The 24,607-nt window shown below is 48.8% G+C and overlaps 1 protein-coding gene across 2 annotated transcripts in view; it reads left to right on the forward strand.

The window, feature by feature from the left end:
- The window catches only part of CAPZB (capping protein (actin filament) muscle Z-line, beta), a 71,844-nt gene that overhangs the window by 12,355 nt on the left and 34,882 nt on the right, over positions 1-24,607 (forward strand). For both annotated transcript variants that reach the window (XM_015412599.1, XM_015412598.1), the window contains exon 2: positions 12,258-12,347. In XM_015412599.1, the coding sequence (XP_015268085.1) occupies positions 12,258-12,347 (90 nt within the window). The remainder of the gene's footprint in view (positions 1-12,257; positions 12,348-24,607) is intronic.

Genomic DNA, 24,607 nt, shown 5'->3' on the forward strand with positions numbered 1-24,607 from the left:
AAATTCTCAGGAAGCTAATTCATGTGCTTCCCCCCCACACACTATACTTCTATGGCATTGTGACTTCTGCATAATTCTTGCTGCGTTCTGCTTCTTCTGTGCCCTGTACCAACTGGCATATTGCTGCCGCTATTTCCTTCTTGCCCTCCTTTCTTAGAGGCTGCCAAATATCCTGACTTCTGCAGACTGCCTGCCATTTTTGCATCACTCATTCTGAGCAGTTTTTAAACTTCCTTTGTGTAGAATTAGGGCGTCTGTTGTTTAAGCCAGAGTGTTGCTAAGTCCTCCTAAGAGGTGACGCAACATCCCCACCCCCCCATTGCCCCTTTTATCTGCCAAATGGCTTGGTCATCTGACCGCCACCCCCCAGTCCTCCAGCTTTGATATATTCCAAGGGCACAGCTGTTTAATAAAATGCTAATATTCTGTTTTTCAAAAACTGCTGATAATGTTTGAGAAGGGCCCCTGGCTAAGAAAGTGCAATTAGGTAAGCCTTGCTGAAACAGAAGTACTGAAGAAAGCATGTCAAAAGGTGCCGTCTCTCCACTGAAACCAAATCATGGTATTCAGTTGTGAGAGCACTGAAAGCAGATATAACAGAAGTTTATAAAATTTAAAAAATTAAGCCTGATAGTAGAGAGAACTTTCTCCCTCTTCCACAACACTACAACTTGGAGTTGTCTGTTGAAGTTATTGTGTCGGACTAGGATTCAGGAGACCTGGGTTCGAGCCCCCAACTCACCTATGATGTTCAGTGTGTGAGCTCCCCCTGCCTGACTTGTGAATGTGCGTATGTGTAAAGGGCCAACAAATTGCAGCCGACTTATGGCGACCCCTGATGGGGTTTTCAAGGTAAGCGGCATTCAGAGGCGGTGTGCCCTTGCCTGCCTCTGCGTAGCAACCCTGGACTTCCTTGGTGGTCTCCCTTCCAAGCAAGGCTCCTTCTAAGCTGTGGAGTCCTGTGAGTGAAAATTCCACTTTGTGAGCTGCTGGCATTAAAGTGGTGAGGAAGCGATTTGGCTGGTGCATCAGTTAGTTTGCTCTGGAGCCCTCCTTCCTGAGCTAAGGCAAAAATGTGTGAACTGGAGGCTGAAGAACTGTGAGCTAGCTCACACTCTCTCAGCTTAGAGGGAACACTGCTTCCAAGTACCAACCCTGCTTAGCTTCTGAGAGCTGATGAGATTGGGCTATGCTGCACCATCCAGATCAGAGCCTGCTTAGTTTAACTCACAGGATTGTTACGAGGTGAAAATGGAGGAGAGATGAACCAGTGTCTGCTGGTCTGAGCTGCTTGAAGGAAGAGCAGGGTAAAAATACAGTGGTGTTGGTGTGCAGCTGTCAAGGCATCAAAAGTTGCTGCTTGCTCTAGTTCTTATTTTCTCTGTAGTGTTCAGGAACCCGCAGATTGCAGCTGATCTTGGTAGCCAGCGTTTAGCTTCTGCTTTCAAGCTGCAAAATCCAATCCCACCACGACACTGTCTTGTGACAAACAAAATCAGTTGGACCATACAATAGTAAAAGGAAAAAGAGCTCTTTAAATGTGGAGGGATTAAATTTGCTCTCTTAAATGCTTGCTAGCTTCAATCCCAATCTAAATTATTGAAAGTTGTGGTATGATTTTGTAACGTTGACTGGTTTGCCCTTTCAGGGTTTTTTGGTTAGCAAATATGTCACTTGCATGGCGCAGGGAATTCCTTTTTCAGGATGGGAAGAAATCTGGTCCAATTGTAATTTCTTTGCATTTGAAGTTTTGTTTGTCCCTCAAAATGTGCATGCTGAGCAGTATTTTGAGCTTGTTATAAACACTGCATTTGTTGTGAAAAGGGCCAGTTTGGTGTTTAGTTTAAATTCTTGCCCGCTAGAGCTTGTTATAAAACCAAAGGGAACTTATTCCAAGAATGAGGAGCTCTGTGGCAAAGATCAGCCACGTTCTTGGTGGCAAGTGTTCAGATACAGTCAGCTTTTTCGGATTGAGTGTGTTTGTGTGTGTGTGAGGTATGATTGTTTAGGGCAGGGGTGTCGAACTCATTTGTTATGTGGGCTGGATCTGACATAGATGAGACCTTGTTGGGCCAGTTACACTTCATACAAAAATACCAAAATCCAACAGACTAGACCTGACGCGTTTCAGCCTGTTCAGGCCTTCAGAGGTCAAATACAATGAGGAGCAAGCTGGCTTATACCATTATATAAATATACGATATAGATACAAAATGGACCAGAAAAGAATTGCTATAAAAAAACAAAAAACATGTGAAATTAAATACATATAATAAAATGAATAAATAAACAATGCCTATATTCTACTAAAAAAAATATTGACTTACTTCCAAAGTGAAACCACTAGGCACAGAATAAAAGTACAATTGAGGCTTCCAAAGATGCAATCACACGCCAAATGATGTTTCACTGATAATAATCTAGAAGCAATATAGGTAAAGGTTCCCTTGCTCGAAAGCCAGTCGAGTCCGAATAGGGTTGCGGTGCTCATCTCCGTTTCCAAGCCGAAGAGCCACCACTGTCCGAAGACGTTTCCGTGATCATGTGGCTGGCATGACTAAACGCCAAGGCGCACGGAACGCTGTTACCTTCCCACTGAAGTGGTACCTATTTATCTACTTGCGATTTCTTGCTTTCAAACTGCTAGACTGGCAGGAGATAGAACTAGAGGCGGGAGCTCACTCAGTCATGCGGCACACTCGGGTCTCGAAACTGCTGAACTACTGACCTTCCACAGCCTGCAGTTCAGCCATTAATAAATAAAATTGTTTTGTTACTTCTGGTCCAGAAAGTGCCTTCCAGTGATTGATATAAGGCAGCTTCATACATTCAAGGCTGCAATCCTGTGCACAGTTACTTGGGAGCAGTTCCCATTGAACCCAGTGGGACTCTGTTCTGAGTAAATATGCAGGTGATTAGACTGAACTTCTTGGCCAGTGGATGAAAAGAAGTGCTTTTGTAGAAATCAGTAGCAGAGAAGCACAAAAAAGGGTGCTTTTCACACTGTTTCTTTTTACCTTCTCTTCCTGGAGATCTATCAGGGTGGAAAGGGAACCAGAAAGGGACCCTAAAGACAGCTGGATTTGTTTTGAGGCACAGAACCGCTCAAGGGAAAGGCTCAGGGCGAGGGCTCTCTTAAAGGCACAGTGCACCAAAGGCCTTTGCCTGAAAAGGCAGCTGCCAGAAGGAAATCTTCCTTGCCACGGGTGATTGGATGAGTGCTTTTGTGGAGCACTGGCTGCGTAACTTCAGTTGCGTCTGTGTTCATGTCCTGGGAGAAGCTTGGCAAAAACGAGTCTTAGAAAAGCCCTGGGTGAACGTGTGGTTAGCCAAATATGTTTGTTATAAATGGGAGCTCTTCGTGGGGTGCTGTGGGGGAAAAGCTGTGGTTTGCCTATTAGTGGCTTTCGAGCCTTTTTTGTGGTGCCAATCTTAGTGAGCAATGAATATGAATACAGTGTTTGGGGTAAAGTCTCTTTGGTGCGTGTGGGGGAAGCGGGCAGGTTGTAGCTGATGACAGTCCAGATAAATAATAAGCATCCCATCTGTAGTCCAGAAGATAAATGCCATAGCAGAAGGTGCCTTTCGTGAGCAGTGATTCATGAAAGCTTCTCCTCTGCCACAAATTTTGTTAGTCTTTAAGCTGCTACTGGACTCTTGCTCTGTTCTACTGCTGCAAGAGTTTCCAGTGGCTCTAAGATTAAGTAGTTTTCAAACAAAAAAGGATAAATCCATGACAGATGAGCCTTATCAACAGCTGCTAGCTAAGATGGAATCTCTCAATTCAGAGGCAGTATATCTTTTTGCCAGCTGCTCGGGCCAAGCAAGAGAAGGCCTGCCTCTTCATGCTGAGCCTTTTGGCCTTTCCAGGGGCATCTGCTAGGCTGCTCGATGAGTCTTTGGTCTAATCTAGCAAGGCGATTTTGGTATAAGTTCTTCAAGACGTTGCAGTGTATTTCTGGGTTCCACTTGTGCTTTCTGTTTACGTCCAGGTCACCCCTTACTATTCCTGCAAGGGAGGATGACTTTCATTGCCATTGCAGTCCAGTCATTGTTTGTGACCGTACTATTCTTCTCTGGAGAGAGGAGAGTTTTTGGGTCTCTGAGAAAATGCAACTGCTCTAGCTTTACAAACACCTCACTAGCAGGTCTTCTCAGTCCCATGTGACCTGCTTCCTATCCAAATCCTAAAGCAAGCCTTGGCCATTTTTCTTTGGTTGCAGGAACCGGTCCAAAATTTAAAAGCCAGACTCATTTTTCAACCATCAGGGTTTTGTTTTTTAATGACCATAGTTTAGAATCACTGTTTCCACAAAACCTAATCTTCATAGTTCCTTGTAGTTTTATCAAAACTATGACAAACATGTTGTGGCGTAGAAATGAAAAGAGGGGTAAGCCTGGTCGTCGTCATTACAACAACAAGCTCACCTCTTACCCTGGCCAAATGCCTGTCCAGTTTCTCATAATTCCGTTATTGCTTTCAGAAGCTCCATTGAGTTGAAACTTGGAGCCAGTATGGGAAAGCAACTCTTTAACAAATTGAATTCATCCACCACCATGGAGAAGTATAAATTTAAATTTACGTATAAATGAACAATGATAAGAACCGTGTGTTAGATTCAGGTGGGTCATCGTGTTGGTCTGAAGCACCAGAACAAAGTTTGAGTCCAGTAGCACCTCTTAAGACCAACAAAGTTTCAGTCAAAGTGTAAGTTTCGTGTGCAAAACACCCTTCTTCAGGCAAAACTGGAATAAAATCTCAAAAGTTAGTTGCAGGAAAAAAGCGGGTGAGGGCAAGGCAGAGCCCCAGATGCATCTGCAGAGCTGAAATTGGAATGGGTGGCCGGTAGGATCCATGGATGGCAGCAAATTAGCATGTAAATGCAAGAGTTCACAAAGGGATGTGAGAATGAAATTGAAGTCCAGGAGCACCCCCAAGAAAAACCAAGCTCAACCCTACGTACATGCAGATTTATTTTAATGTCATACAACAAAACATATTGATGCAAAATGATAAATAAGGTTTGTATTTATGTTGAGAACTGCTGAGAGAAACACCAATGAAATCATTGCTGAAAATGCCAGGCGCTGTGGTGACCTGGTATCTGGGGGTTTTCGAGCCATGCCCCATATGGTCTTTGGAATCTTCCCGTTCTGCTGTCTCAGGAGTCCTGGGAGACACGGAATCTTTTGCATTTCCTTGCCAAATGAAAATTCTCTTTTGTCTTCTGTATTGTCCCTATGAACAGCTGTGTTGCTGCTGATGTCATTTTTTGTATACACGGAGGTGAATTTAAAACCAATAACCTGTGAATTATAGTCTTATTGGATACAGAAAAAGGGAGATGAACAGACTAGAACTGTAGTGTGTGTTTAGAATTGTGGTGTGTGTGCGTGTGTGTGCATGCACTGTGGGCTGCTCTACTGCAACCAAGCACATGCCAAAGAGGAGAATTTGTGGAAAGCAAAGCATCTTTGCAGGAGACCTAATAAAGGAGCTTTACCTTGGCAAAGCCTCACTAAACTTCCAGCCACTCCAGGATCAGGAGATCATAAGAGGCTGGGATTGTAATAAAAAGTTCATTTAGAGCTTCCCTCTCCCCTCCTCGCTCCTCTGCAAGAATCCTTTCCTGGAGGGAACTGGTAGAAATCTGCCACACATGCTAGAGTTCTGAAGCCTGGAAAATCTCAGCTCGGTCGCGTCAGGATGGGAGGCTGTGCAGTTCCTTTTTATTGTGAAGGGTTGTGTGGTGTTTCTCCTTCCCTTCTGTCTTGACTAAGGACAAGAGTTTGGAATGCGCGAGTGCACGTTTAGTTTTCTGGGAGATGGTGAGATGAGAAGTCCAGTTGTTTTCCCAAGGCAAGCCTTTGGTGTGTACACCATCTATCTTTAGGGAGTGAGAATCTCTTCCAGGTAACCAAACTAAACAAAAGACCAAAGTTTGAGTCCAGTGGCACCTTAAAGACCAACAAAGTTTAATTCAAGGTATAAACCTTCGTGTGCATGCACGCTTCTTCAGATATCCAGAATTAAACTTTGTTGGTCTTAAAGTTGCCACTGGACTCAGACCTTATTCTACGGCTTCAGACCAACACAGCTACCCACCTCAATCTACAAACCAAGCAAAGTGAGTCCAGTGGCACCTTTAAGACCAATAAAGTTTAATTCTGGATATAAGCTTTTGTGTGCACATACACGTCTTCAGATATCTTCAGTATCTGAAGACCTGTGCTTGGACACGAAAACTTATTCCTTGAATTAAACTTTGTTGGTCTTAAAGGTGCCACTGGACCCAAACTTTGTTCTGTGGCTTCAGGCCAACATGGCTACCCACCTGCATCTACAAACCAAACAAAGTTTGAGTCCAGTGGCACCTTTAAGACCAACGAAGTTTAATTCCAGATATAAGCTTTCATATGCATCTGAAGAAGTATGCATGCACATGAAAGCTTATACCTAGAATTAAACTTTGTTGGTCTTAAAGGTGCCGCTGGACTCAGACCTTGTCCTAGTGTACACAAAGATAGTTTCAAAGGGTAGCTGTATTGGCTTACAGTAGAAGAGCTCAATGCGATGTGACATCTTAAAGCCCAGCTTTAGAGTGTGAGCTCTCAAGAGTCAAATCTCCCTCCATCGGATGCAAGTCAGCCTGTATCTTACGAAGGGAGCTTTGACTATCAAAAGCCCGTGCCCCGAAAACCTTGCTGGATCTCTAAGATACTACTTGACTCAAATCTGGCTGGTGTATACAAAGACTGTCATAAGAGCTACCGATTTAGGTTGATTTTCTTTTTCTGTACCTTGTTGGTTGTCTGAAAACAAAAGACCTTAGGAGCAAATCGAGAGCTGAAGAACACATTCTCTGTGTGTGAGAAAGACAGAGATGCCTAGGGCCTTGAAAGCGGGAGTTTCAGGTCTCTTAAGAAGATCCTCGGTAGCTTGCACAGAAATGCACTGTCACTTTGGATTTATTTATTTATTATTTACATTTTTATCCCGCCCTCCCCGGAGGCTCAGGGTGGCTAACAGGCATATGGACTTGCTTATGATCAAGCTCGGTAGCGATGGACCATCCGTCCCTCAGGATGCGTGTAACGCCTCTGTCTCTCAGTCCAGCATCTGAGTCATAGGAAAGTGCTTAAAGGAAATCACCAGTGAGTTCTAATGTCTCTCCCCCCCCCTTTCCCTTTCCCCTCCCGTTAAACCATTCCAGCTGGCACTGCTGCAGGGGAGCATCTTCCGAAGTGTTCCCACGATCCCAGAGTTGAGAACCTGACCTTGCAATTGTGGGCTTTTGGTGGGTTTGTTACAAAGATGCGTAAGAAGCAGTGGGAGGCAATGACAATATGTGGTCAGAAGGATCCCCTTTCCGAGGTTAGCAGCTAGAGTTGCGTGTTCGCTGGCCAATCTAAACAGCAGGGCCCCCCCCCCGCCCCCAGGATGGAGAAGCAAAGGGGAGAAAGTGAAATGGATTCCTGCCTCTGTGCTAAAACAAAAGAGCTGAACTTCTGCATAGGAAATAGCTCCTGTTAGTCATGTTTCTGTGTGTTGGTGTGCGCACAGACACCCAGTTACTCTGTTCAAGTCCGCATTAATTACACGATGCCTTTCCGTTCCTCAGTGGCTTCAGACACCTGTGGTGGGGGTCAGGGTGCTGGAAATCCTTGGGTGGCTGCAGCCCTGCAGATAGGTCTGGCAAAGCCCCTAGCCCACAGACTCTCTGACTGCTCACAAATGCTGATGTTTTGTGGCACTCTGAGAAACTAAAAATCAAGCAAACTCTCCTTTTCAGTTTTTAAAAATGTACTTGTCTGCTGCTTAACTCTTCTTTTCCGTCTTGGAGTAGATAACGGCGGGTCTGCTTTGATTATTAACCCAGGCACTGTGCAGAAAGCTAGATGGTTCCCTGCAAGAATGGTGTACAGGCTGACAAGCAATGCTCCCTCTAAGGTGTGGAGTCTTGTGAGCAAAAATTCTACTTTGTGAGCTACTGGCCTTAAAGTTGTGAGCAAGCGATTTGGCTACTGCATAAATAAGTTTGATCTGGAACCCTCCTTCCTGAGCAAAGACAAAAATGTGTGAGCTGGAGGCTAAAAAACTGTGAGCTAGTTCACACTAACTGAGCGGGAACGTTGCTGACAAGGGGGCTGCAAGCTCAGTCCTCCGCAGGGGCGGAAGGGCCCAAGTTCTGTTCCCACCACCTCCGTTCAGAGGATCACAGACGTTGTATGAGATCTTTTTCTGGAGAGCCAGCCATGGCCAGGCAATATTGAGCTAGATAGATTAATGATGTGACCAGGCATTAGGCAGCTTTATATGTTCGGCAATGAAAGGTTAGGGGACAGAAGAGCTGCACAGGTCAGTGATCAGGTGGGAAGTCTTCTGGGGGGGGGGGCAGGAGCCGAGGGACAGCCGGATCTTGGCTGTCTGGCTGTCCTTTAATGGCTGCCATGAGGAATGGCCAGTTTGGTGTAGTGGTTAAGTGCACGGACTCTAACCTGGGAGAACTGGGTTTGATTCCCCCACTCCTCCACTTGCAGCTGCTGGATGACCTTGGGCAAGCCGTAATTCTATCAGAGCCATTCTTGAAAAAGAGCCGTTTCTGTCAGAGCTCTTTCAGCCCCACCTGCCTCACAGGGTGTCTATGGTGGGGAGGGGAAGGGAAAGGAGCTTGTAAACCACTCTGAGACTCCGAGTGAAGGGCGGGGTATAAATCTAACCTCCTCCTCCTCCTCCTCCTCCTCTGTGCTTGTGGTGGTCCTGTGTTCACTCCCAAGAACAATACTTGGTGACAGCTGCTAGGTGTGGTTCCTTGTTGCTTGTTCTCGTTGATCTGTTACCCCAGACCCAGGGTTAATGCCTCAGCTTGCTTCAGCAGCTTCACTTGAGGGCTGGTGTGCCAGAGGTTGGGTCACTGCTTCTTGTCCCAGGGATCCGTGAGGACCATGTAACTAGGGTTCTTGCCTCTCACGGTAGTGATCTGCGTACCCCACTCTTTGGTGACCTGTCACTGATCCAAGAAAGCCAGGGAAAGTGTTGCTTGAGTAGGTGGGAGTTAGCTTGGGATGATTAACATCTTAGTCTTGACTTGGCTTGACAGCAGCACATCTCAAAGGGATCTGGGTGTTCTGGTTGATCACAAGCTAAACATGAGCCAGCAGTGCGATGTGGCTGTGAAGAAAGCTAATGCAATCTTAGGATGCAATCTTAGGATGCCTTGTGTCCAGATCACGGGAGGTGGTAGTTCCGCTCTATTCTGCTATGGTCAGGCCTCACCTGGAGTCCTGTGTCCAGTTTTGGGCACCACATTTCAGGAAGGATGTTGACAAACTCGAGCGTGTCCAGAAGAGGGCAACCAGGATGGTGAGAGGGTTTGAATCCAAGTCTTACGAGGAAAGGCTGAAAGAGCTGGGTATGTTTAGCCTGGGAAAGAGAAGGCTTAGAGGGGACACGATTGCAGTCTTCAAGTATTTGAAGGGCTGTCATGTAGAAGATGGAGCAGATCTATTCTCTCTTGCTCCGGATTGCAAGACTAGATCTAATGGGTGGAAATTACAAGGGAGTCGTTACCGGCTAAATATCAGGAGAAACTTCCATAACTGTAAGCGTGGTTGAGCAGTGGAACAGTCTGCCTCGGGAGGTAGTGGATGCTTCTTTGCTGGCCGTTTTCAAGCAGAGGCTGGACGACCGTATTTTGGCTATGCTCCTGCAGAGTGCAGGGGGTTGGACCAGATGAACTGCAAGGTCCCTTCCAACTCTAACGTTCTATGATTCTATGACTGTGTGAGCTCCCTGGGCTGTGGCGTACTGAGAACAGCCCTCTTTTTGTCTCTGATGCTTCCCTGTCCTTATCCGATGTACTGGAGAACAAACACTTGGCTCCCTTTGACTTGACGCCCGGGGGTCCACATCTGTGTAGTAATCCGGAACCTTTGGTTGCCATGATCCACACCCCCCACCCCGGTAAGGGTAAAGTCTTGACTGATGTGACCTGACGTAGCAGAGCAAGTCCCTCCTCACTTGCCCATGGAGGCACTCTGTCTTTTTGCACTGAGCTGCAGGCCCCCAGGAACCCCCGTATTTCCCTGGGATCAGGAGAAGGGGGCATGGATCTCTCATTCTGCACCCTTGCCAGAATTAAAGAGTTCTGTTCCTGTGGCAAGTAGTTTAAGTACACTTCTTTTTGCCTCAGTTAACCCGGGCTTGTACGAATGTGTTGCAGAGGACTGGGCGAGGGGCAAGGAATCTCTTCCAGGCAGCGGGGCAGGGCGTATGGCAGCTTGCTGTGTGTGTGAGAGAAGGCAGCAGTTGGGGGTGCATTTTCCCCTTGAGCTAAGGAGTCCCCAGGAGGGACCCCTCTCTGTTGGGTCAGCCTGCAAGTCCTCCATTGTCTGCCTGGGAGCTTGCAAGCATGGCGCCCTGGCAGCGCTGTGACCTCTGAAGAATTCATACCGGAGATTCCGTCCAGGGCTAGCATTTCAGGCTCCTGCAAAGTAGGAAGCGCTGACACTGTTGGCCGGTGATGGATGGTGCCCTGCGTGTTCTTGGCTCCTGGCAGCAGTGGTGCTGAGAACAGTGTGCAAAAGGTCTTGGAACAGCCCATCCTTCAGGCTCTTGGGGCTCTTCCCCATTGAGTCCAGATGACAAATTCCAGAACTTCTTTCCTGCAGTGCATGCTTCTCTCTCTTCAGCCAAGTCCTTCGCTTTCTGCATGTTTTTCTCTTAGCCTCTAGTCATAAATATGGCACCCCTGTTTTTCCTGATAAGGTCCCCTGGAATCATTTTGGGGGTGCCACGACAGACTGTGTTCATGCAGCTCTGCTTAAGAACCAGTTGCAGCAAGTCCAGAAGGGAACCTGGGGTGCTGTCCTGTCTGAGACGGTGCATATAACTGTGTCACTGTGGTCTTCCATCCCAGCAGGAGTAGGGTCACTGGGTTTCCAGGAAGCGGTGGGTATTCGTCAGAGGTGACAGAGTTAGCCATGTTAGTCTGTTGCTGCAAAATATTAAAAAGCCCAGTAGCACCTTTAAGACCAACAAACTTCATTGTAGCATAAGCTTTCGAGAAACACAGCTCTCTTCGTCAGATGCATTTGATGAAGAGAGCTGTGTTTCTTGAAAGCTCATGCTACAATAAAGTTTGTTGATCTTAAATGTGCTATTGGGCTTTTTACTGTTGGACTAGCCCCTTAAGGCCAACTTAGAGGGCTTGGAATCCTTTGGGTGGGTCTTTAGGTGGGAATTGCATAGTTACCGAGCAGCCAGGTAAAACATTTCATTATGTGTGCCTGATCAATGGATTTCCATACAGGTGAGAGGTTGCCTGTGTCACCAAATATGTGCTGCAATGCACTTTATCCCTGGGGTGTGCATACGACACTGGGATGGGCCCATATGTCAATGGCAGTACTAGAGATGTAAAATTTCCGGAAATTTTGAAGCTTGGAAAAAACCCCATTTTTTCCCTGTTTTTTTCCGGGAAAAAATGGAAATTTTCGGAAAAATTGAAAAAATGCTACATTAGCATTTCTTTTGTCTTTTCTAGATTGAAAGTCATTCTGTTACTTTAGGAACATAAAATATGACTATGGCCATTTTTACTTGGCATGAAATTATCACAACTAGTATATTAAAAATATAGTGTATCCAAACAATTATTACAAACAGAATACCCAACCACATGCAAAAACAAAACTGAAACTTTTTTATTTTCTTCTGACAATCACACCTCCTAAAGGAAGAAATGCATCTTGTTCTTGCATTGGAGAGTTCAGTCTGTAACCTAAGACTTGCTTGTCCTCAGTGCACAGAAATTAGATCAATCTGATACCATATATATATAACCATATATATATATTTTAGAAATGATTTGGAAAATATTTGAACACCTTGTCTTAAAATATTTTATTCATCATGTTAAAATAAAACGTTCCATAATCAATTTTTTTCTTTTCTTTTTTTCAATTTTTCCAATTTTTTGGAAAAAAACAAAAAAGGCTTCAGGAAAAAACCGGAAAAAACCCAGTTTTTTTCCAGGCCTTCACATCTCTAGGCAGTACCTGTGTTTGGTATGCATGAAGACCCACTGTTGATCTTGGGCTGTCATTGTTGGGGTTGGACCCTCTGTCTGAGGTCCCTGAGGGAGAGTTTACAACGATGGGCTAACTGGACTGACGGTCTCATTCTGAATATGGCAGCCGTACGTGTTTGTATGCTGTTTCTTGTGAGTGACTCCAATGGTGTCTCTTTTCCCCAGAGTGACCAGCAGCTGGATTGTGCCTTGGATTTGATGAGGCGTCTGCCTCCCCAGCAGATTGAGAAGAACCTCAGCGATCTGATCGATTTGGTGAGTGTGGCATATTCAGAGCTAGCAGAAGTTTGGAATGTTCTCTAGTTGAATTTGGATGTTTTTCCTCAAACCGTGGCGGATGCCAACTTTGCTCCAGGAGTGGACTGAAACCGTGGCCTGACTGCCCACATGGGCAACACAGGCCAGCCATCACTCCTAGCTGCTTGCCTGCTTTCGCTGTCCACCTTGTGCTCAGCTCTCGCTTCTTGAGGTCCAGCAGACTCCAGAAGTGAAGCTGTAGCTGTGGCTTCCCGCACATTGTGCTAAACCACAGCTAGCTGAAATCATGGTTTGCAGACCACGAGCCTCAGCTGGTTACAAATTATTGTTTGACAGTTTGGACCTCATGCTAAACTGTGGTTAATGAAGTTTCATTATGGCTTAGGGCAGTGCCTCAACATCTCAGTAGGTGGAATGCTGGGCTTGTACACTCACTGCCTCCGGTGTGCCCAGATGAAAAGTGGAAGCTTACAACTGATTAGTCACAATGTCTGAGGTGGCCTCCCTCCTGGCAGCCAGTGTTCTTAACCAGGGCTTAACTCTGATTGAGAAGCCCAGTTGTTAGGAAGGAGACTTAACTCCAGTTTGTTCATTTGTGTGGCATGACTAGTTGGTATGTTTTGGAAGGTTTTCATTGGTCTTAGCGTCCTACGTGAGGGAGGGCGGGAATGTGAGACGGTGACACTTTGCAAGGTTCACGTCTGTCTGCAGCAGGAAAAAAAAATTGTCTGTGACCTCTGAGTGCAGACGCTGTGAGCTTGAGAGACGTCTGCTGTCCTCAAGGCTACGGAAACGAGGTGTGTTGCCTCTGTTTAAATGTTTATTTGAGAATCTTCTATACTCCTTTACCCTTCAAGGTGTCCAAAGCAAACAGCAAAAATCGCAGAGGCAAAACAAGTCCAAACCATTTAAAATACAGAGCAAATGCCAAATAGGTAAGACAACAAATAAAAAAGCAGCCAGAGATCAAATGATGGCTGTGTTTGTCGTCCATTAAAAGCCTTGGTGAGTAAGAGCCAGTTTGGTGTAGTGGTTAGGTGTGCGGACTCTAATCTGGGAGAACCGGGTTTGATTCCCCACTCCTCCACTTGCACCTGGCTGGATGACCTTGGGCAAGCCGTAGCTCTGATAAGAGCTGTTCTTGAAAAAGAGCAGTTTCTGTTAGAGCTCTGTCAGCCCCACCTACCTCACAGGGTGTCTGTTGTGGGGAGGGGAAGGGGAAGGAGTTTGTAAGCCGCTCTGAGACCCCTTTGGGTAGTGAAGGGCGGGTTATAAATCCAATCTCTCCTCCTCCTCCTGTCCCCCACTGGAATGTTAATGCCTCATGGATTTGTCTAGGGAGGGCATCTCATGGTTGGCACCACATCCCAAAAAGGCCCTTTCTCTATTCTCCAATCTTCCCTAGCCTCTGGAGTACCCTGATCCTCACAAGAGGCTGCTCTCGCAAAGTTGTGTGCTTGACCTTTGGTCCAAGGGAAGAGGTGGATGGTTAGCTCTGTGTGTATTGAGGGAGACGCGAATGATGGTCTGTTGTGGCCCTGGGATGGCAGGAAGATGGCAGGGACATCCTGTGCCCTGAGATCTCTGGGGTCCTTAACCATTTATTGGAAACTGGTGGACTCTCCTCCTCCTCCCAACATGGCGGGGGGGGGGTGCAGGAGGAGATTTAGTGAGCCACCTGAGCCAGTTCAGCATCTTGTGCCAGATGTGAGGCAGACAGACATCCTGTTATATAGGTTATTACAGGGCACAACAAATCCCAGACACCAGGGTGCCATGGTGCCTAGAAATTTCATTGTGGCACGTAATATTGTTGTCAGTCATTTATTGGAAGGATCCCAGTTAAGCCCTCCTCTTGGTGATTCTCAGGTGAGGGACGGAGGTTAGCTTTTTGTTGTGATGACGACTAGGGTTACCCCATATTTATTCATACCCAACAACAGGGGTGTCAAACATAAGGCCCGGGGGGCCAGAACTGGCCCATCCAGGTCTCTTATGCGGCCCACGAGCAGCTAGCGTAACGGAGGGAACATGAGACTGCTCGGGGGGGGGGGAGTGGGTGGAACGACTCCGACTGTGGCTTCAGTGTGGCAGAACAACCTCGTTTGCGGCAGTCAAGCAGCGTGGGAGTGTCTACGCCCAGTGCTGCACCGCTGGCTCTCCTGTCCGCCTATATGGGCTGTCCTTTGCACCTCCCACCCAGCCCATGGGTCGTTGCAGTGAGGATACACCAACTTGGAGCTTACCAGCTGCTGTCCTTTATACACTTTATATCTCTGGTACCTGGCAGTACGTTTATGGCACACGTGGCCCGGCCCGACAAAGTGGCATTTATGTCAGATCCAGCCCTCGTAACAAATGAGTTTGACACCTCTGCCCTACAGTGCTCTTGCTATCGCTTTAAAAAATTGTCAAACCGAAGGGTTAGGTTTTGTGGGTAGCCATAAGGAGAGACCACGGTCGTTAAAGCAGAAAACCCTGAAGCTTAAAAATAACTCCTGGCTCTTAAAGTTTTGGAGGTGGCTCTTAAAGCTGGAGAGAACTTGTCGAGGCCTGCCTTATTGCTCCCCCCCCCCCCAAAAGCTGGAGTTGGCTGGTGCAGCGGCAGGCCGTGTGCCGAGGCCGCCTTTGCGTGTGAGCAGCCGCACCTGCTGCACCGTTCTGGCCGCAAGCATCATTAGGGCCAGGAGAGCCGGTTCCTGGAGCTGCCATTGTTAACGCTGCTCCGCTTGACAGGAGAAGGGGAGCGGCCTTGGGTGGCAGAGGCAGGGGAGGCGGGAGACACCCCAAGCTTGCGTCAGCGGCTGCTCTTCCGTAAGAGACCTTCCTGCTAAATTTGTGACTCGCCTTGCCCTGCAAGGATTCCCTGCTCAGGGCACCCACTGCCAGAGAGCCTCTACTCCCTGTTCTCTGCAGGGCAGCCAGAGAAGGCCGAAAGTTTGATTGCCCCACCTTTTTTCTCAGTTAAGAAGCCCCCCTCAGACCTTGGAGCCAGCGCTGAACCGGTGGAGCCAAACGAAACAGACCTTCTTTAAGCTGCTTAGTGCTAAATCTCCTCTCCCCCCCCCCCCCCCCTCGCTCTTTAGCTTGCTGCTGTCGGGTGAGGAGCTGAGCTTGCTATATTCAGTTTTGCTGACAGCAGCAGGGAAGAGTGCCCCAACTTGAACGTGACACGCAAGGGCCGGGTGGGGAGGCCGGTGGAGGCCCCTTCTGGGTCACTGCCCTTCGTCTGCCCCAAAGACTTCCTCAGTTCATTAGCGGAGTGGCGGTGGCGCGCCCTCTCACCCACAGCTCTTGTTGCTGCTTCAGGCTTCCGAGACGGTAATTAGAGTTCATCAGAGCCCTTGTCAGTCACCGGCCTCCCCGAAGCCCGGCCTGAAAGAAGCGGGTCGTGGGCGAGGGTAATTCACCTTGGCATGAAACGCTCTGCTCGAGTCAGAAATGAGTGACGAATTGTTCGCAGACGGGCAGCTCGGTGCTTGTCGAGGCATGTGAGAATTTTAGAAATCGGTGGTGCCGAGGTGGGAGTGGGCGAGTCTGGAGGCAGCTGCCTCTTTTAGAGGAAGGGGCTCAAGCGGAGCCGTTTTTGCCCATGGAAAGCCTGCGTTTGCCAAAGACTGGGCATCGGCGGCCATGGCGTCCTGTCCAACTCTTGAGCCTCAACAGCGTTCTCTTTTCAGTGATTTGTTTATTGAGATATAAAGATGCTACAAGCTAGGACACTCTTTGTGTCAGAACTGCTGAAACAGGCGCCATCCCGAAAGTTGCACCCCCATTCAAACAGCTCCCCCTCCCAAAGCCCGGCCAGTCTCGCGATTCATTCAGCCCGCCTAAATGAGCATACTTACACACACACACACACACACCCCCACACACACCCCCACACACACCCACACACACACACCAATGCTCCCCCTAAGCTGTGGAGTCTTGCGAGCAAACATGCTACTTGGTGAGCTACTGGCATTAAAGTTGTGAGCGAGCGATTTGCCTATGGCATAAATTAGTTGGTTCTGGAGCCCTCCTTCCTGAGATAAGACAAAAATGTGTGAGCCAGAGGCTAAAAAACTGCGAGCCAGCTCACACTAACTCAGCTTGGAGGGAACACTGCCCCCCACCCCCACCTGTGAACCTACAATTTCTTACCTAAGACAGGCCAGTGAGCACAGACAGACACCAAGGTCATTCAGTCTCTTCCTATTGTATGGGAGGCACCCTTTTGAAAACAGTTACTAGGCAACGAAGCTAAGCAGGCGCACGCACACTCTTGCACACTCCCTCCCCCTGTCCCAAATGCAGAACTACAGAGGCCTAAGGACACATAACAGAGAAACATTGGCATAAAACATGGCAAAGGAGGACTCGAGTGTGACGCATCCCACCCCCTCTCTTGCCTTTGTGCAGCAGCTGGGTCCGGCGTCCTCTCCTCGCACTCAAGTGTGACCAAGAGCAGACTCCAGGATGGGGCTACGTAGGTTGGTGCTCATAGGTTGACTGTGAAGAGCCTTACCCCACCCCACCCCGGCCTGATGGGGCCCCCTTCATGTTCTCCCATCGAAGGGAAAGGGTGCCACTCACCTGTGGGGGAGGGGGGACAAAGTGTCCCCCTTGGTGAGGGGAGAAGTTTCTGCCCTCCCCACAGACCTGTCCAGCCACCATCCTGCGGACCATCCCCTGCCAGCGGTCATCCATGGGCACGGGTGCCCTATCACCTCCCCTCCTTCCCAGAGTCAGAATGCCTTTTCTGCTCGCTATCCTTCCCGCCTGGGTCACCTGAAGCCCCTGGGGCAGGATCGTGTCTCGATTGTGAAGCACCGTTGTGACTAGATCCCGGTGGTCAGCTGTGTTGGTCTGAAGCAGTGGGAAAAAATTAAGAGTCCAGTGGCGCCTTTAAGGACAACAAAGGTTTTAGTCGAGGGTGAATAATTTTGTTCCACCGTTGCGACTGTCCTCTTGGTGCTACCCGGGCCTCCTTCTCTGGCTCCATCCCATTTGCACTTTCGCCAGCCTCAGAAAGGCAGGAACCTCCCAGGGTCTGCTTCCTGGGTTACTACCTTGCTGTCTGCAGGTGTCTCCAGCCTCCTGTCAACGGAGCGCTTTCCTTTTCCTCCCCGGCTGGCTTCAGAGGCTCTCCCTTTTATCCCCATCTCCAGTCCAAGCTCCTCCCCTTCCTGCTTTCCCCCCATCCGATCCAGCCGAAGACCCTCCCTCGTTCCTAGCCCTTCCCTCTGTTACCCGCTACATCTGGCCTAACCCCCAGCTGGCCTTCGCTTCACAAGGATAGCTTGGTCCAACATTCCCTCTAAGCTGTGGAGTCTTGTGAGCAAAAATTAGACTTTGTGAGCTCCTGGCATTATAGTTGTGAGCGAACGATTTGGCTGCTGCATGAATCAGTTTGCGCTGGAGCCCTCCTTCCCGAGCTAAGACAGAAAGCGTGTGAGCCGGAGGCTAAAAAACTGTGAGCTAGCTCACACTGACTCAGCTTAGAGGGAACACTGGCTCAGCCCCCCCCCCCCACTCCCCTGAGCTCGAGGATGCCGCCGCCGCCGCATTCTGACCAAAGCTTCCTGGGTGTGTGGCCGCCTCTGCTCCAGAGTTCGAGACCCCGGGTGTATCCGGACAGCCACATACTTGGGTGTTCTCACAATAATCATGTGACCCTCCATTACACTGCCTGTCATAATTATAGGCGTTCGGCTAACGTTTAGCGGGTGTAGTGAGTGGGGGCCAGGCCAGCTTGTCTGGGTGTGTGGGAGGAGCTCTCCATCCAGGTGGAGATTTAGCTAATCTGAGCTGTCGGCTGGTGCTGGTCCGGCTCTGATTGTGGGTCACTTTGCCCTGCGCTGTCTGTCCACACTTCCGTCTGTCAGCCTATGCTGCCCTGAGCTCCTCAAGAGAAAAAGGGTCGTGATAAAAATGTGACACTGCACGGCTTGATAACAGCAATAAATAACGTTCTGGTCATTCTCTGGGCACGGCACCCCCCCCCCCCCCCCCCCCCCCGTTTTTTAATGTTAACTTGATTGAGGGCAATGAAAGTGGAGAGACCATTTCTTTTTGGAGCTCATGTCAGGCAATTGATGTGAATGTCCCCTCTCCCCCTGCCCCAGGATGGACATTAAAACAACTCTTGTTTGCTTGGCAGTTGGAAACTGATATTTTCTGAGTCACCCACTCCGCATCCCATGGAAACTGGTCTTGGAGACGTGCCTGTTGCGTTTTTTAAAAGAAGAGAAATTATGTTCCCCTTAAACTTCTCAACACACAAGCTGTGCAACCATCCACCTTCAAGTGTCAAAGGCCCATTTGGTCTGGTGTTCCGCCGCCCCACCCAAGTTTTCACTCCTCTCCAGAAGATCAAGTGCCATAGGCTTGGCGGGGTTGGAAATGTCCTCCTCTCCCTCCCTCTAGCCCGAGGCACCCAATTTTTGGGGACAGCAAAACGGATCTGGTCCACCTGGAAGTTCTCCAGCGCTAGCCTCGTGGAAGTGAGCAGGAGCTTGCACAAAGAGCCGCCACAGTGAGGCTGGTACTGGAGAGCCGCCAGGCAGGCTGGGCCCAGCGTATGCTTTGGTTTTATGTCCTGGGCTACAGTTGGCCAAGCTGTGTCAGTGGGTGTTCTCCACTCCACAAGCCTAGAATTTGGCTGCACCGTCTTGTTTGTTTTGTTTCACTCTCTCTTGTGAATTTCTTGTCTTTGAGCCAGTTTGGTGGAGTGGTTAAGTGCGCAGACTCTAATCTGGGAGGACCGGGTTTGATTCCCCACTCCTCCACTTGCACCTGCTGACGTGACCTTGGGTCAGTCACAAGCTCTGGCACAGCTGTCCTTGAAAAAGAGCAATTTGTGTCAGAGTTCTCTCAGCCCCACCCACCTCATAGGGTGTCTGTTGTGGGGAAACTCCCAAATCTGACAGCTTTAAAGAACGGTTAGACTAAAACATGGAGGAAAACAAGGTCTCTCCCGGTCTTCCAGCCATGACAGCAATATGGAACCCTCCATGCTGATACCAGGAGCTAGGGATGGGCATTACAGGGAGGTCTCTGCTTGCTGGCTTCTTGGAAGGATCTGTTCGGACCCTGTGGGTGCTGACTGTCTGAACACCTGCAGTTTGGTGTAGTGGTTAAGTGCGCAGACTCTAATCTGGGAGGACCGGGTTTGATTCCCCACTCCTCCACTTGCAGCTGCTGGATGACCTTGGGCAAGCCATAGTTCTGTCAGAACTGTCCTTAAAAAAGAGCAGTTCTGGAGAGAGCTCTCTTAGCCCCACCTACCTCACAGGGTGTCTGTTGTGGGGAGGGGAAGGGAAAGGAGTGTGTAAGCCGCTCTGAGACTCTGAGTGAACGGCAGGGTATAAATCCAATCTCTTCTTCTTCTAAAGAAGGGATCAAAAGGTGTACATCATCCGGAATCGCTTCTATCTGCCAGGGTGTTGTTCCCGCCTTAGTGATTAGACAGGAGGCTTCAGTATGCCCCCCTGTTGCCCAGGTTTGCATGGATTCCACGCAGACTTTCCCACTCAAGTCTGACTTTTGTGTCAAGAAAAGCTGGATTCTGCAGCCACAATGAATCACGCAAATCTGCAGAATTTCCCATGTTTCTGAGCAGCTGTTGGCCGCTCTTTCCAAGCTTGTCTTCCTTGTCCCAGAGGGCTGGGGAGGGATCTTGCTACCCTGGGGGCACGCAGGTAGTGGATTTTTTTTTTTTTAAGGTCCAAGATGCTCACTGATCCATGTTCTGTGCTCCTGTGGAGGTTTGGCACACAAATGGTGCTGTACACGTCTCCTGCCAACCCAGCAGTTTGAAAGCAAGACATTGCAAGTAGATAAATAGGTACCGCTTCGGTGGGAAGGTAACAGCTTTCCGTGCGCCTCGGCGTCAAGTCATGCCGGCCACATGACCACAGAAACAGCTTTGGACAGCGCGGGCTCGTCAGCTTGGAAATGGAGATGAGCACTGCATCCCTAGAGTCTGATTCGACTGGCTTTCGAGCAAGGGAAACCTTTACCTTTACATGCCTTAATTAAATGTTTACTCCAGGGTAAGTCTAGTTCTGTTGTGGGGGGGGGGACTAAAACTCTTTGTGTGTGTGTCTGTGTGTGTGTGAGAGAGAGAGACTTTGCAGTTTGGATTCCTGGTGTCTGGCAAGGGGTGGGGAGTAAATACCAGCCTCTGCTGGCGTGCCTGGTGACATTGGAGCGGCCTTTTGTTCTGTCCAGCCTGATGGAACACCTTGACATAGGGAGCAGTGGCCGCTGACAGCTCTGCGGGTTCAGAAGGGCGGCCTTTATGAACTTGGCGTTCCTTCAGGACGAGGCTGAGTGCGTTGGGGGCACGGTGCACTTTGCTGTGCTTAATGTTTCGAGCAGCCACCAAGGCTCCACACGGAGGGTTGCTTGGCCGAGAGGAGGGGACTTGGCGCAATTAGCCAATTACCCCTCTGCGTGAGCCAGTTTTCCACTCGGCAAGCATGGCTGTAAATGGGAATGTTTTGAGCTTAGGGGAGATTAGCCTCGAGATGTTTGGAATTCTTTGCCAGGCCTTTTTTGAACCAGAGGCGGCAGCTCGAGGGGGGGCTGGATTGGAATTGGGCTGCAGGCGGTAAGTATCTTCCTGAGATGCCTTAATCTGTTTGACATGATCCTGCTTCCAAGACGTTAACCCCCTCCCCCTTTTGGGGCACTGTGATAAAGATCTTAATGAAATCCTTCTAAATCTGAACCTCCTGGCATGGAGGAATGTAAACCATAATGCCCATTTCAGGAGAAGAGACTGGATTTATACCCTGCCCTTCACTACCTGAAGGAATCTCAGAGCGGCTTACCATCTCCTTTCCCTTCCCCTCCCCACAACAGACACCCTGTGAGCAATGCTCTCTCTAAGCCGTGGAGTCCTGTGAGCAAAAATTCTACTTTGTGAGCTACTGGCATTAAAGTTGTGAGCGAGCGATTTGGCTCCTGCAAAAATTAGTTTGCTCTGGAGCCCTCCTTCCTGAGCTAAGACAAAAAGGTGTGAGCCGGAGGCTAAAAACTATGAGCTAGCTCACACTCACTTAGAGGGAACATTGCCTGTGTGGTAGGTGGGGCTGAGAGAGCTCTGAAAGAACTTGTGACTGACCCAAGCTCACACCAGTGGCTGCATGTGGAAGGGTGGGAACTCAAACCCGGTTCTCCCAGTCCACACTCCTATCCACTACACCAAACTGGCACGGGAGGGGTCACAAAGATAAGCACAGGGTGTGTCATATCCTGTTATCCCTATCGGTTGAGACTGAATTTTAAAGAAATGGGCTAATTTTAAAGAAAAGATCCCTCTGGCCGGTGGCGTCTTGGCTGGCTGATGTCAAGCTTAGTTGTCAGGAGAGGTTGTATTGACTATCAGGCGAGCGTGGCGACACGTCTCATATGCCAAAAAGCTTCCGCGATTTTTTTTTTTTAAAGAGCATAAAACTTTGTCCAGGATACCGGTTGCACAGTTCACACATACTGCATACTTCAGTGAGAAAGGTTTTCCAGGCCTGTGCCATTTTAGGCTGCCATTGGAGAATGGCATATTTGAAGACTCTCCCGCCAGCTGGTATGTTAGGAAGCAGGGTTTAGCCCAGGCTTCCCCTGGGCACGCTGTTCTCTCTCTTTTTGTGGGGCGTTTCCTTGAAGAGGTGTTGAAATTTACAACCACCTCCCTGCAGTTAAAGATTTGCAGTCCATAAAGTGATGCACCGTAATCTTGAGGCCTCTCAGGTCTGTAACCAGGAGCAGCTCTTCTACACCTCGGCTCTCCTATATGCATAAACTAGGTCTCTCGTGTGAAGTCCAGCATTGCAGTGTCAAAACCAGCCTGGCATGTCCATAAGCGTCAAGACTGCACTCCACAGAAATTGCCCAGTTTGTTGGTGATGGTTCATGCTCAAGTGTTGATCCCCGTCAAGCCAGACTTCCGGGGAGTGATGTCTCTGGCAAGCTGGGACCATGTGGGAGGGTGTTGACAGATGTTTGCTCACATCTGTGTTCTGTCACTCTGATTGGAACATGGAAGTAGTTTTTGCAGCCCTGTGTATTTTAGGATTTCCAACCCATAATAAATGGCAGAGAGGAGGGGGAAAAAAACTGTGTAGCTTGCTCACGGGGACACTTCAGAAATCTGGGTTCAGACTTTGGTGTGCTGGAGGACGGATGCTTTAATGTTACCGTGGAGGGTTATTGCTGGCCGTACCAGTTGCATGAACTTTGGGGCCAGCTCCATTGTTCTGCTTGTGTGTGCTGCAAGACTGGTGGGCCGTGTGGTTTTTCTGGACGGCCTTATCCATTTGGATCCCCAGTCCTGATGTTCAAAGGAATCTCCAACTTGCAATGTGGGTGGGTGGGGTGGAATTGAAGCTGAGAGCCCATCTTGTCTGGGGCCCCCCAGTATGTCCAAAGTCTTTGGGGTCCTGTGGTGCAGTCCATTTCTCTTCCCTTTGGCAGTGAAGTTTCCAAGCAGTTCTAAGAACGAGCCGGAGGAGCATCGAAACGTATCCAAGCTATCGCTGAATCCGAAGGGTTGCCCCTCTGCACTTGGAACACTGCTGCAGCGAAAGTCATTGTGTACAAGAACCGGAGCCACCCAAGTGTTCCATCACTTCCACAACATCCGTTGGGCTGGCCCTGTTTTCTGCTTGCAAGAAGAAACCTTTTAAATCTTTCAGATGACTCAGTAGAATTATAACAAACATTTATTAGATGCAGGCCCACAATGGCAGGCGTCCAGTGTAGGCCAGGGGACAGGTGCCAGTGCGATTTGTTGTGATGGAGCTGCTGGCTGGCTTCCGTTGGCCTTCAAGTGGTTTTCAGACCGAGGTTGACAGGCTCTGATTTTTCACTTCCATACGGTGACATCAGTCCTGTAAGAATTCAAGTAGGAGCCAGAGCTTTTAAAGCCTTGAAATGCAAGTAAACCATCAGATGGCTCTGTTGCCAGAAGTCTTATTTAAGAAGAAGGCTTGCTTCGGTGGTATATTTTGGGCTGCCTTTTGTGGTACAGTCGTAGCACTGTACTTGCGGTGCCACAGCTAAGCGGCTGTGTTGGCTTTCGTCCAGTTGTTGTTGGTGGTAGGGACCACGGTGGATGTCTCTAGAAGCAAATCAGTGTCTTCTGTGTGGAAAACCGTGCAGGGAAGAAATGCTCTCTTCAGAGTGGTCTGTGTAAGTCTCTGCCCATGGAAGAGAGCCAATTTTTGGTCTTCAGAATTCCGAGTGAGGATGATCAATATTCCTGCGTTATTTGTGGGAAGGAGTTTTTGGAAAGCAGGTGTTCAGACAGTCAGCACCCACAGGGTCCGAACAGATCCTTCCAAGAAGCCAGCAAGCAGAGGCCTCCCTGTAATGCCCATCCCTAGCTCCTGGTGTCAGCATGGAGGGTTCCATATTGCTGTCATGGCTGGAAGACCGGGAGAGACCTTGTTTTCCTCCATGTTTTAGTCTAACCGTTCTTTAAAGCTGTCAGATTTGGGAGTTTCAGGTGGGTAGCTGTGTCGGTCTGAAGCAACAGAACAAAGTGTGAGTCTAGTGGCACCTTTAAGACCAACAGAGTTTAATTCTGGGCATTCATGTGCATGCATGCAAAGTGTGCCTGCACACGAAAGCTTATGTGCAGAATTAAATTTTGCTGGTCTTAAAGGTGCCACTGGATTCAAAATCGGGTAGCGTTAGATGTTCCAGTTTGGCGGCTGCAGAGTTGCCTCTGTGCCCGCTTTCATGGCTGGTTGAGTGTGCAATTTTATGTCCTCAGCCTCCTGATTCTTGTCCTTGCTGTCTCCCCTCAGTGAGTGTCGATTGCCTCTGACGTTGCCAGTTACATCTCTAACAACGCTATCTTTATGCATTTGTCATTTTGAATGGCCCCTGTGGCAGTTTTGGTACGCTAAACGACAGCTCGGACAAATGGCATTTATTGATATGCTGGCACAGTGCCTTCCATCTCGAGTCTGTATAGGATTTCTGCATTGCAAGGACCTCTGGGGAGGGGCTTCGGTGTGTCTCTCTGAGATTCCCGTCACTGAAGGATAGGCCACCCCAGTGGCTACATTCAGATGTCACTGTAAACCAGGACCAGTGCTGCAGCTTTCATTGCTATAGTAAAGGTAAAGTTTTCTCTTGTTCGAAAGTCAGTCGAATCTGACTCTAGGGATGCGGTGCTCATCTCCGTTTCCAAGCCGAAGAGCCAGCGCTGTCCAAAGACATTTTCTGTGGTCATGTGGCTGGCATGACTAGATGCCGAGGCG

This window comes from Gekko japonicus, unplaced genomic scaffold (genome assembly GCF_001447785.1).
Source record: "Gekko japonicus isolate JY-2015 unplaced genomic scaffold, Gekko_japonicus_V1.1 scaffold131, whole genome shotgun sequence".
Classification (NCBI taxonomy): domain Eukaryota; kingdom Metazoa; phylum Chordata; class Lepidosauria; order Squamata; family Gekkonidae; genus Gekko; species Gekko japonicus.